At 41.3% G+C, this 14,267-nt stretch overlaps 1 protein-coding gene across 2 annotated transcripts in view; it reads right to left on the reverse strand.

Annotated features, from left to right (window-relative positions):
- flt4 (fms related receptor tyrosine kinase 4) overlaps window positions 1-14,267 on the reverse strand; it is a 51,065-nt gene that overhangs the window by 26,549 nt on the left and 10,249 nt on the right. For both annotated transcript variants that reach the window (XM_056382296.1, XM_056382295.1), the window contains exon 2: window positions 7,644-7,740. In XM_056382296.1, coding sequence (XP_056238271.1) covers window positions 7,644-7,740 — 97 coding nt within the window. The remainder of the gene's footprint in view (window positions 1-7,643; window positions 7,741-14,267) is intronic.

Genomic DNA, 14,267 nt, shown 5'->3' on the forward strand with positions numbered 1-14,267 from the left:
CTGAAAACTGATAGCTATGCTTTCACCACCTGCCTCCACCAACTGCAAATGTCAATGTACAAACATTTGCAGGCGGTGCCAAAATGTGATGACAGGGAATGGACAAAGGGCAATGGAAGTATTCTGTGGGTTATTTTCCAGCCCTTGTGAATAGCATCTATCTGTCTAGATTGGATAAAAATGTACATTGTGAAGACTAAATTGACTAAAATGAAACTGACTTCCTCTCCCTCAGGATTGGCGAAAATGTGAGGTTTACATGCAAACAATTATTTAAGACCTGTTTTGGGAAAAGTCCAAAAGTATCACCAGCTTTCCAAAGACAGCATTTTTTTGTGCCGCAGAGACAAAACGGTCAGTAGAGTGACAGCTTGGCAGTGGACAGCGTAGCAGAGATTTCATAAGGATAAAGGACAATTATTATGAGTGAATTCATATCTCACATCGACTTGGTTTATATGAGTGCTGGCTTTGTTTTAAAACAAAAAGTCTCTATGTGTCTTATAGGACATGGGCTTTTATTACTTGTATGGTTTAGAAAATGTAGAGTACCACTTTTTTCCCTGTTAACAGAGTTTTTTGTGTGTGATTCTTTTTTTTATTCAAACTGCATCTGAGAATAGTCACTCTCAGTAAAACCTGTAATTTTGTGCTTCATGAATAAAATTCACATGACTATTTTCCATCAGAAACACACTGCATAAAAAATGCTCTGAAAACTGGACTGAAATCTTTAATAATAACAATGAATCACTGGTTGAGGAAGTAGTAGTAAAATAACAGTAGCACCCATTGAAAATACTCAATTACAAGTAAAAGTCTTACATCAATTATGTTACTTAAAGCAGCAATATGTTTTTTAAATTTTGTTTTAATTCATCATTATGAAGTAAATGAAATGAAATAAATTTGCAGGCTATAGAATAATCTGCATTTAGATTGGTTCCCTATAAGCCTTGCTTTCACTATGCAGTTCTGTCTGCCACCAGGTACGAAATCTCCCAGGAAAATGAATGCTTGATTTACGGCACAAAGGAAGTGCATCTGCCACTGCACAACCTGAACAGAAAGAGGATAGCGCTTTGCTTTAGGTAGCAGAAATGGTGGATGGTGGAACAACCAGAGTACCTGTGGACACACTACCCAGCACCGTTGCCGGAGGAGGCAAAAAAGACGAAGACAGAGTGACTGAAACTGAACTGGGACAGAAATTCAGTTCTGGGCTACTACTGGGACTGAAGAGATGGCTGGTAAAGAGACTGGCAGGGACTGTTTTTACGGTCCATGTGAGAAATGTTAAAAGTTATGTTACATTGCTAAGAGAGTGTTGTTTTTATATTATGATGATTACTGTTGCTATGCGTTAGGGGGCGCTAGGGTGAAACTCAAGGCAGTCACAAACACATAGGGAGACACCAGAAGAACAGGATGTCATGTGACCGCCTCAGTTGCTTAAAGTAAACAACAACTTCTAGCATGGCGAAGTGGCGGTTACATGAAAAGGGAGAGTAGGTTTTTCTCCAGGTGCGGTCAGATCAGAAGAAGGAGGCACTGTGCCAAGAGGCTGGGACCAGCCTGTGCACCAACAAAGGGAGAGCTGAGTCTAAACCATGGCCTCTCCCCAGCTTTTTCACCAATCAGATAGTTACAAAAATATATACAAAACTCTGTGTAACTGCTAAGATAGACACTCCTCTCTGGGACGTTGGCCACAGCTAACTGCTTGTAGACTGATTTTGATTCTCTAATAGCAAATAAATATTGGTTTCAACGGATAACTTTGAGTGGAGAATGAATGCGCTGACAAATTTGGTGACCATGACGTGATTTGCAAAAGAAAAATTGGATCCGGCCCACGAATGAAGATTTTCAGCAGGACCTGACCGGAGCCCCGGACTCCTAGTCACTCACGAGTATGCTCATGAAATAAGGTAAGCAGAAGCCTGTTGTTTTAAGAACCAAAATTCTGTACATTGGCTACATATAAATTCCTGTGAGTGCATAGGAGGTAAGATGGTTTACGGAATAAAGTGAATAGAGTTAAAAGATAAATGTCATTGTATTGTGTAATATTGGAGAATCAAGATTAAAGAGAAAAAAGAGATAAAGTAAATGAGATAAGATGAGATGAAGCATTGAGAAAACAGATACGTGAAACTGCACCTACAACCTTAAGTTGGGAGGATAGCAATTGGAATAAAGGTTTTTGACATCACTGTTGACTCACGACCTAAGATCGTGATCAGTGGATGTAAAAGTTTGGAACATATTTGATCTCTGTAATACCTGAGATGTGACTAGTGGAATAATATGAAGAAAAGACTGGAGGAAGACTAAACTCTCTGGTTCGTGAATGGTACCTGGAGCCAGCTGACCGGTCCATGCTAGTCTGAAAAGTACCACTAAGAACTCACATCTGTAGACGTGCAGTGTCTAGTCTGTTGCAATGTCAGGAAGAGATAGATGTGTGTGTGTCTCCTAATGAGCTTCACGGCAGAGGCACAAGCTCAGGGGAGACCACGAAATTAAAAAGTAAAAAGTAAAAATTGTATGGGGTAATTCCTGTAAAAAGCGGACGGATGTGTATTGTTTGGAGCAAAATAGTGTGTGAAAACGCTAACGGAGTGCTCAGATAGTTACATAGTCTTAGGAGATGTTGGGAATTCACATACAAGTTGGCAGTGAATAATAGGCCTTTTTTAGAAGTGTGAAGCATGCAATTTATGAATGAATGGTGAAGTGGGGTGGTAGTGATCAACAGTGTCTTGGTGGAAAGGGGAGCAGCGGAAACCTAGCAGTGATAACATAACCTGCTTGAGCTGTGGAAACCTAGCAGTGTTAACAGAAGCAGCATTCCACCAATTGGGCAAGTTGCTCGGTTGAACTCCATAAAAAAACTGGCTGGCTGTTGAGGGGAATTGAGAGCCTGGGGGAGAGTGAATTGTGAGAGGTCATTGGCATGGGCAAGGAGGGAGGCAATAACACTCCATAGCTTCCACATTAGTTGTGGCAGTGGGAAAACATTCCTGGGGCTCTGCCTATGCCAGGATGAAGAAAATAAGAGATAAAGAAGTAACAACCACAGTGCTGTGTGAGATCATCACCTACATAGGAAAGCAACAACAAAGGTCAAAGAAAGATAAGCGAGGGGAGGCAGGAAGGGAAAGACGACAGTCATGACTCCCATCACACCCACACCAGAAGAGGAAAACAAAAAGGGCCAAGGTCCGGCCTATGGCACCCTCCCTGTACCCAGCCCTACCAATCGAGCCTCCCCCAAACCATGATGCTTCAATGAAAGGACAGACTAAAGAAAAAGCCATCCAAGCACCTCTATTACGTGTTTTGGACATAGAAATGCCAACTGATGAAAATAACCAGAGTTTCCAAAAAGAGATGGCCGCCATGACTGAAAGAATGGTGAGTGTAATGAAGACTATGGATGAGAAAGTGGGAAAGTTAGAGAGCTCAATAATAGAACTCTCCACCAATCATGCTGATAACGCATCCTCCTCCACCTCCACTGTCTCGTGCAGGTCAAAGAGAGACATTGGCCCTACCCCACTAGTGGCTGAAATGGGGGCATCCGGAGTTAAATACACAGCTGACGATGAAGAAGAAACTACTGAGGATGAAGAAGGAAATGAAGAGGAGGAGAGACAGGAGCTATGGTCACTACAGTACCCTGACCCGAATGCCTGGCAGAGTGTGAATCTGAAGCCGGTAGCAGGCGTAATTACCGGACAGTTCAACAGACATCTTGAACCCAAAAGGAACCCTTCATCTATCCACCACATGCAGCTCCGACCCAGAAACAAAGGTGGTTCAAAGGAACCTCCTACTGGGGCGGGCAGTTATCCATTAAGGGTCACGACTACTGGGGCCCCGGCGTACGTCCCTTTCGCACACCGGGACATGGTGGGCTTATTGGCCAAGCTACCACCATTAGGAAGAGGAGCATCTGACTGGATCACTACCTTAGAAAGCCAAACCATGGGAGAGACCCTGTGTGTAGGAGACTTGAGAGCCCTCCTAGGGAAAATCGAAGGGAAAGAAGTTGCAAAGAAAATACTAAAAGAAGGGGGAGTGGCGAGTGGAACACCTTATAACACACCTCTGAATGCTGTCAGAAACCAAGTGTGGAACGCCATGAGAAGAGAATATCCTACGGAAAGAAATGTGGACAGCGTGGGAGAAGTTAAAATGAAAAAGGATTAAGAGATGTTGGACTATCTGAAGAGAGCAGCGGAATTGTGGGCCAAACACATAGACACATGACATGATTCCAGAGACTCAATGCAGGCACTGTGGCAAATGCAGTGCATAAGAGGCCTCCCAGAAGGAGTCCAGAAAGCATTGAAAGAAGTGGTGGGACTTCAGAAGCTCCCATATAAAATGTGGGTTGAACACTTAGATCACCACCATCATAGATATGAAGACAAGTTAGAGCAAGAAGAGGAGGAAACAAAGAAACTGTCCCACCATCTGCTGAAACAAAACTCCAGCAATAAAGGTAGGAGACTGGGTGCAGGTGAAAGTCCACAAAAGAAAGTGGCTGGATCCCAGATGGACAGGACCCTATGAAGTTACTGAAGTAACTTCCAACGCGGTCCAGGTAAAAGGTAAAGTTGGAGCTAATTGGCACCACCTGACACATTGTGCACCTGCATCTCCGCCCTCACGCACTTTGGCGGAGGTTAGAACTGATTTGGCTGAACAAGGTGAGGGTTCAAAGGAGATAGACTGAAAAAAAAAAAAAAGACAAAATCCTCATCAACACCATGGTTGAATTAAACAGACGACCATGGCACCCCTTTAGGCACCCAGGCTGGTGTGGGCTAAGGGGAACATTGTGTGCGTTTTTGTTCATATCATTAATCATAGTACTCCCCATTATATTGTGGGAGATTAATAATAATCACGCCACCAATACTACTGACAGCATTGCAGCTACAGCTCACCTCCGACCGAAACGGTCTCTCACCTCCAGTAGAGCCCCACTTAACATACAGTTTACTGAAGGACAATAGCACAGTTCATTGAGTGCTCTACCTACAGGGAAAGAGGGTTATATGATTCCAGGTCACAACGGACGACCTGTACAAGGAGAAGCCAACACTAGGTATTGTAGCCTGTGACCTTTGCTTACTGCTGATGAAGGTTTACACCTTAAAAGGTGTAAAAGGAGGGATTTGTGAGAAATGTTAAAAGTTATGTTACATTGCTAAGAGAGTGTTGTTTTTATATTATGATGACTACTGTTGCTATGCGTTAGGGGGCGCTAGGGTGAAACTCAAGGCAGTCACACACACATAGGGAGACACCAGAAGAACAGGATGTCATGTGACCGCCTCAGTTGCTTAATGTAAACAACAACTTCTAGCATGGTGAAGTGGCAGTTACATGAAAAGGGAGAGTAGGTTTTTCTCCAGGTGCGGTCAGATCAGAAGAAGGAGGCACTGTGCCAAGAGGCTGGGACCAGCCTGTGGACCAACGAAGGGAGAGTTGAGTCTAAACCACGGCCTCTCCCCAGCTTTTTCACCAATCAGATAGTTACAAAAATATATACAAAACTCTGTGTAACTGCTAAGATAGACACTCTTCTCTGGGACGTTGGCCACAGGTAACTGCTTGCAGACTGTGGTTTTCAGATCGGAGGAGATCCATGTACATGCTGATTGTGATTCTCTAATAGCAAATAAATATAATAACTTAACTTAACTTCGAGTGGAGAACTCTTATTGCAAATAAATTAATGCGCTGACATCCACCAGGATTTGTACCAGTAGTCCCGATCGTCCCGATGGTCAGTCCGTCTATTTAGAGAGCTCCAAACCAACATTCTGTTGGCTTTATTTCTACTAGATCATTAAATAACAAAACCTGCCCACTAATCAAAACAACTGGGTGTTTTACTCTGCCTTTATTGCAGCAGTGAGATCAGGCTTTCTAGTTTGGGATTCTTGCAGTTGTCGCTTTTGGTACAGTATAGCCAGGCTGATAGCAGAAGCCATGTTGCTAACACTATTTCAAGCAGCCAGAAACATCTATGATTCAGACTCCATTTGATAATCTAAATAAAGAACTTACTATGTTCTATTATATTCAATCTGGTCTTTGCAACAGCAGCGCCAACATTAATACCACTTGGGAAGGCTATGGGGGGAAAGTCCTCCAATGAAAGTCAAGTTTTTAACCTTGTTAACATGTGTGTACGATGTGGTTTATATAATAGATATATCATGAACGAAATAGGCAGTCAACAGCATGACTGACTATTTCCACCTTCATACCTCATATAACCTAAGGAACCAATCCTGTCAACTTGCGGAATGGAGCAGCGGGAAGAAAAAAACGGAAACTTGTCACGGAGGGCAAGAGTTTGCACTAGCACAACCACGAAGGCACTGTCAGTTGCGAGCTAACCAACAACATAAACAAGTAAAAGATGCTAACAGCGCTAACCGTTCTGATATGTATGCTAGTCGCTGAGTTTGGTCACAACAGACTGCTCATTTGTCTGGCTCTAACATGTGGCTGAAGCTCTCTGATGCTTCTTCCAACACTAACTATCTTGATATACACTGCTTCCTCCCCAGTCATCAAAACCTTATCAGCACAGAGAGCAAGAGTTTGCGTTAGCACCGTCGCTAAAACTGTGCCAGCCTGCCAGTTACAAGCAAACAAACAACCAATTAACTACGCTTACCTTCTGATACATCTTTTGTTGCTGATTTTGTTGACAATAAACTCCTCAAAAACTCCCGAGTCTGGGTCTGACTGAGGTTCAAGCATGTGACTGAGTCTCTCCCATGTTTCCTCTGCTAACCATATTGTTATGCACTGTTTCAACTGACAACAATCGGTGGTGGGCGGGGCATAAGGCCTGATCCACATTTTTCAATGAGGAAGTAAGCCTCTATGTGCTTCACTTTTTATGTGGGAAAACCATGTTAAACAAAATATTCATTCATATTTTTTACATAGTTTAAAAAATGTCTGGAGAGGAACTTTAATCATAAATGTTCAAAATGTACTCAAAAGTACTCAATGCCAAAAAATGGCCCCTATTAGTTTTATATGCTTTTATGCTTGAATTTTAGTTGCTGAAACATAAAGCAGCCTTTTACTGTTGTAGTTGCTTGAGCATGTGCTATTTTTTTTTTAACTAATTCATATGGGGCTGCAACTCATGATTCATTTCGTAATCAAATAATCTTAATTTCAATCAGTTAACTGCTTTGTAAAATGTCAGAAAATATCGAGAAATGCCCATCATCATTTCCTAGTGCCCAATGTGACATTTTCAAACTGTTTATTTTGTCCTTGTTTTGTTTGTATTTAATTTAAGCAGCAAATCCTCACATTTGAGAAACTGACACCATAAAATGTTTGGCAACATCTCAACGGTAACATCTCTAACTTTATTTACAGCTGGGTAGTTCAGTTTATCTAACAGTGCATCATATTAAGCTTATTATAGGTTTTGTATAAGAATAACCAATTGTACTGGTTTAAAAAATGTAATCTCTCTCTGATTTGAGTCGAAGTAAAATGAGAATACTCAAGTACAAGTACTTGAAATTTGTGCTTGATCAAATTTAGCCTACTTGTTTACAGGCCACCACTGCAACTGAACGTACCTGCATGTAATAGTGAGTGTTTCGTGCACTGGAATCACTAGGTCGCCTCTGGAGCTGTCAAGGATGGGTGGAGTCATAGAAAAGCCAATCACCAGACCTGAGGGAGAAAACACAGCAACTGCATTAGTTTCATGTTACACAGGTCAGTCAGGACCTAGTGGATTTGACAAGGCTGCTGGTTAGGCTGTCAAATCCCAGTAACACATTAAGGATCTGAAACCTGACACGACGGCAGCTCAGATAACACGTTGTTCATTACATTTACAAGCTGTAAGGCAATCTGTGGGTAAAGCACTCGGTCACTCATGCTGAGAACACCCAGACAGAGAAATCACGGCCTACTCATGAGGCGATGTTGCTCCGAGCTCCCTGCCTCCTCCTCTGACATAGCCACAAAGACCATTTGCCCTTGATTCATTACTAATGCATATACTTCGCTGACTTCTGCTTGGTTAATACAGCCGGTCCAGAATGTCATTACCTTCCCAGCATCCCCTCAGGGTGCTATTAGCACTTAGCCAGACTCCACACCTACAGTCTTTCATATATAAAAGTGTCACCATGACTTATGCCCCACCTGGATATCATTACAGATGAAAACACACACAGCACAGACTGAGGGTGTGTATGAGGGTGCAGAGGCTTTCTTTGCACTTATTAAAGCAAACAATAACCGTTTTATCATTTGAAAGAAATTGTGATAAATGTCCAGTATTTAATGTACTGTATGATTCCCAGCATAATAAACAAAGCAGGGTAAACTATTCAAGGACAAGCAGAGCAGCAATTCAAATACCTGAAAGCTAACAAGCAAAACTTTGCATACCATTAACAAATGTCTTAAGTCTATCTTTTCACGGAAAAAGAAAAGTGCTTGGGGTCAAGTGGCATGTGCAACAGAGCATCAGATTCACATTTTGACATTAATGACTCACACATCTTCAAGCATGTGTAATACAGACAACAGGCTGTACAGACAGACTTCAGCCCGAGCAGCTGAAAGCAGCAAGAACCATTTCATAACAGTCACTCATGACCTGCTGCCAATCAAAACCCAGAGCTCTGGACAGCTGCAATTCTTGTACACAAACCTCATTCCTCCAACACATCCTGCTGCCCAGGGAGCACAATAGAGCCCAGTTATTCTTATGTAAATATTTTGTTAATCATGTTTACAGTAAAGGCTGGTCCCAGTGGAAGGAGACTGATCGGCCTGGGTTCCCTTCAATATCACAAACAGACTCAACTCAACTCAAAGATACCCTCAACTCCGAGCGGCCAGTCATAAATACAGTGAAGTTACAGTATAGACAGTATACAGTTTTTATTACAACAGACTTTTACACAGCAAGGTCAAAAATCTTTATTTATATTTGTCCTTCAAACCTTTTTTTTTTTTTTAAACTTTTTTACTTCTACTTCACTTGAAGTTTAACACCCCCCAGGAGGAAACTATTTAATGAGTGAAAAACGAGGGTGTGAGTGAATATAGCTGACCATTTTTACACTGTGGCATGACAACATTCAAGGCCACTTTTCTGCTGCATTGTAAACCAATTCCATTTGTTTACTTTTGACATTTGGTTATTTATATCACTGAAAGGGTTTTGTTTTCAATAAAACTGTACTATCAATGAGAAATAATTAATAAAAATTAAGAAAGATATTTTACCAGAAGCTTTTTACTGCCAATAGCATGTCAATTCTATGTTATATTTAGTTTTATTTAAAAGAAAAAACGTGACATTTTGAGAAATATTCAAATTTGCTTTCTTGCCGAACTGTAGATGAGAATATTGACAGACTCTCATGTCTGTATTCTGATTATACAGCAGGTGGTTAGCTTAGCTTAGCACAAAGACTAGAAACATGGGGAAACAGCTAGCCTGGCTCTGTCTGGAAGTCAAACAGAATCTGCTTGCCACCAGTAAAGCTCACTAATTAACACTTTGTGTATCTTGTTTGTTTAATTTGTACAAAAACTGATGTCCGCTGATTTCTTGGCCTGATGCAGTGACTTGCTGGAGTCACAGAAACAACAAGATTCCTCACTTTGTAGATTAAACAAAAGATACTGAGCTTTAGAGGGGAATTTCGTTACCTGCAGACAGAGCCAGGTTAGTGGTTTCCCCTACTTCCAATCTTTGTGCTAAGCTAAGCTAACTAGCCCCAGACTGTAGCTTCATATTTACTGTATAGACACAAGAGTGGTATCAACATTCTCATTTAACATTCGGCCAGAAAGCAAATAATTATATTTCCCAAAATGCTGAACTATTCCTATGTGTATTACTATTTCTGGTGAAAAATATCCATTCACATTTCCAATATCCTTGTTGAACTGCTGCAGGGATCACAGTTGAGCCAAAACCATTAAGTGACACCTGTTTCTATCTTTGTGCGGATATGTATGTAATGCTAATTTAAAAGCACATAAAATCTACAAAATAACACTTGAATTAATGTACAATAGGACAGCTAGTATTGTCGTACTGACACAAAACAAACATGTTGAGGAGCTGAAGTGGGAAGCGATGGCGGTCCTTTACTCATTCACAGCTCGGCTCACAGCAGGGTATTCCTTCCCTAAACGTTCAGAGATCTTTAACTCTGCCCCAGAGGATAAGCAAAGTTTTCCCAACATATTGTCTCAGCTCAGATGTGAACCTGCCACCAGCTTCAGTCCCATCACCACCCCACCACAACACAACACAGCTTTTGTCCTCACACCTGAAATGTTGTGAAGACAACAGCAGGATGTGTCTGAGAAACATACACAGGGGCCAATTATGGCCTCCAGCCAACCCCCAAGAGCTATTTCTCTGTCAGGACCAGCTCACGTCTTCACTATTTTAGGAATAACAGTTTTCCCTCACACATGCTAAGGTTGGAGAGCATGAGAGTTCATCTCCTTGAGTGCAAGTTCAGTTTCAAAGGAGAGCAGACAGATGAGTGCTGGACCTCCCACGCATCCCAGAGATTTCAGATGTCAGATTTCAGTCTGTGCTCAACAGACCAGGATGTTCCACTCTGGCCACAAACCAAAATATTCAAATGATTTGTGGGAGGTACATTTAGAATAGAAATGGATTTGACAACATTAAAGCTGCACTAATCAATATTTTTATATTAACAATGGATTAAATGACTATGCGTACTGTGACACTGGTGGCCCACTGTGATGAACAGTATCATCACTTGACTCTAAACTCCCTCAGCTCTAAAGAGTGTTTTAAGTTCTTTCAGCACGATGTTTTGGTTTTCTGGCCAACAACTTTACCCCTTTGGTTCACTCTCACTGCTCTCATCAGTACCGAATGCTCTAATTGTATAAAAGCTGCTCAGCACCAAACAGGCAAAGGTAGCGACTAGCTGGTGAACATAGTGGAGCATTTGGCTGCTAAAGAGCCAAATATTTTTTTCAGGATTTGAGGCCAGAAACAGAGGTAAAAGGTGAGTGAATACTGGACTTACATTTGTTGGGTGAAGAGAAATTTATCTCCACATAAATGCTAATGTTGCTCAGAACTTTATAAGGTGATTATGTCAGTGTTGTGTTTACAGCTTGCTGCATTGGCCCAAGCGAAGAATTAATCAGTACTGATTTTTTAAAGTTAAAGCTTTATCATTGGTCTGATGTTCAAACACCTATAACACCTGTGGCTGTTTGAATAATGAATTTTGCTCTGACAGGCAAAAGTGTAAGTTATGTGACTTTAGGGCCACTGAACGTCTTCAGAAGGATGTCGGGGCGGATGGTTGGATGTACAAAGTGAAAGACTTTGCCCCCGGGGACCACAGTTTGCATCCTGTTCCCTACCGGCAGTCAATGTTGGTTTCTTTTAACCATGACCACAAAATCTTTACCTATCCTTATCCAAGTGGTTGTAGTTGCTTAAACTTAGCCAAAATAAAACATTACGTGTGGCAGATCTGAAAACCTTTTTTGTAAAAAAAAAAGATCTCCTCCTGTGGAAAATGGGGGAAAAGTGTCAGAAAACACTTACATGGTTCGTTTTAAAGGTAATGGCCAATGACCTGTTTTGTCACTTAGAGTTTAAAAATGACCAGCTTTGTCTCCCTCCAGCGATAGTATCAAATAACACACTGTGGCAGAAAGCAATACACACCACCACAGATATGACTCTAATAAAAATGAATGCCCTCAGAATTATTTGAGTTGAGTTATGATTTTAACAAGGACATAGGACCACATATCTCCGAGGAGAAATGGTGTACAGGCTGATGTGTGCTGGTGTGATTTTTCTCTCTGGCAGATGTACAGACTGAGTGATGAGCTCTGAGCTCAATCTGAACTGTAGCTGAGTCTCAGTGATGGATGCTTCCCTCACAATCTGTCGAGAGATTGCCCACACTGACAGACAGAACGCAAATGTCAATACTGACTGGCATGGCCTCAGAGACATCAAGATGTTTGCAGGTGTATTTGGGAGGGAAACCTGGATGAGTTACATTTACTATGAAAGGGAAGACTTTAGCTTTAGCTATTTGAAATGCTCCAACGTACAGTAAGATTGACTGAAATGTCTATCGCAAGAGTGTCATACACCAGAGGGCAAAGATGACATTACACCCACACGGAGTCAAGCTAAGAGCTCTTTGAAGTCAAGCAGAACGTTTCACAGATCATTCAAACTGATACAATTCATAACAAATATGCTGGTGTACTCCGAGGTCGGTGCTACCGACATGGTCTGTTTCCAGGGTGAGTTTGGGGCTAATGTGTGCCACATTATTTGTCAAGGCTTTGGATCTCTAATACATCACTTGTCATGTGAAGTGGCTCTCTGATAACTGCTGGGGGAGGTGCTGCAAAGTCATAACTTAATGCCTGCTGGGTTGCACACATGGCTGCGGGCCAAAACAGCCACCGACATCTCCGCTGTTTGGACACCACAGATTGATGAGAGGTGGGAAAAGGGCATTTCTATGCCATGCATACTGTAGGTGACTCTTGGCCCTGATGCTCCACGAGAAGCTAGTTCTTTCCCCCATGTTTCACAATGATGAAAATGCTTGGTGTCAGATGTCAATATCTTCCATATGGATGTACTATATAATGTATACACCATGTTTCCAAACTGTGAGACACCAGATATGGAGGCCTGACAGCTTGTCAGCTACATAAAGGGTTTGAGAAAATCTATAATCCCATTAGCAAGTGTTTGCATTCTGTCAAATATAATTAAAAGCACACATTGCTCCAATGTACAGCTATGTGAAGCGAATGCCAAAGAAAACCAAACACATCAATCCATACAAGTTCATGGCTGATAACATATCTTGTCCTGATAATAAACACATTTTCCTGCCGTGACCTTTCATGCTGCGTTTCTTGACAGATTGTTATGACTGTTATCACTCAGTTACCTCATTTATCTTATTACTCATTAAATAGTGAAGTTAAAAAAAGGTTAACAGTCTCCATATATTGTACAAGCTTTGTTCCTGAACAGCAGTTTCAGCTGGGGGAGAGTCAGCACAGACAGTTATGTAGGTGGACAAAGAGTAAGCAGAGCTGCAGCTGTGAACTCTGGTTTAAGGAGACTGCGTTAGCCCTCTGTACACAAGGCAGCAGCTTCAAACCGAAAATGCCTGGTGCCTGGTGTCTCAGTTCAGTCCTGAGTTTAGCATTTTCAAACGGATTCTTTTGTGTAACGTATCTTTCCAACTTACCACAAAGCCACTAGTTTTTAAATTCATCTCTGTGAGATATGAAAATCAATCCATTACACCACACACTTGAGACTTGCTTGAGTTGCTTCATCCATCACAGTAAGGAGCTTGTCTGCATTAATTTTTGTCAGTGGTAAATTACAATTGCATTGTAATTCAGTGAGATTGATATGAAAAGTGCACACTGCATTAACTCATAATGACAATGGGACTTGCAAAAACAAATGCAGAGTTGATGATCATAGATTACACATCAGTTGCAAAAAATCTGCAATTCGATTTTATTTTAAAGTTTAATACACAGCAGCGTGGTAAGCAAAATGGCTAGGAATGCAAAGTATATGTGATTTGTTGAAAATTTGATAAAACACACAAAACAAATACGTTTTGCTGATAATTTTCTGTAGCCAGGAACATCTGACAGATCAACATCTGTTTGCTCAGAATGATTGCCAGGCTTAAAAAAAAAAAATCCGTTGCATGGTGATTGGCTCGTGGAGAACCACCTTACAAATGTGAACATGCGGGGCAGTGAGCCAAAATAATATTTGAGCTCGGTTTCCTTCTTTTCCCATGCATTCCAGCTGGTGGTGCGGAGATAAGCAGCAGCTTTGGGTGATTAGCTTCCACCAACAAAAAGCAACATCACATTTTTACCCACAAAGAATAAGACTAAGTATATCCAAAGCTGATTTACTCCTTCTGTTATCATGTTATTATACACCGCATAAACATACAAGGTGAGATATGTAAAATCCTTCAGACACGTAAAAGCTTCATTAACAGTCTCTGATGGTGAAGCATTAATGTTGTAGCCAGTTTTCTTTGTTTCAAGAACTTGAAATGACAATGACTTCAATGAACTTCCAAAATCTTGTGTTCAGCTGGGATTGTCACAAATAATTAAACTCAACAATTAATGAAGAT

This window comes from Seriola aureovittata, chromosome 8 (genome assembly GCF_021018895.1).
Source record: "Seriola aureovittata isolate HTS-2021-v1 ecotype China chromosome 8, ASM2101889v1, whole genome shotgun sequence".
Classification (NCBI taxonomy): domain Eukaryota; kingdom Metazoa; phylum Chordata; class Actinopteri; order Carangiformes; family Carangidae; genus Seriola; species Seriola aureovittata.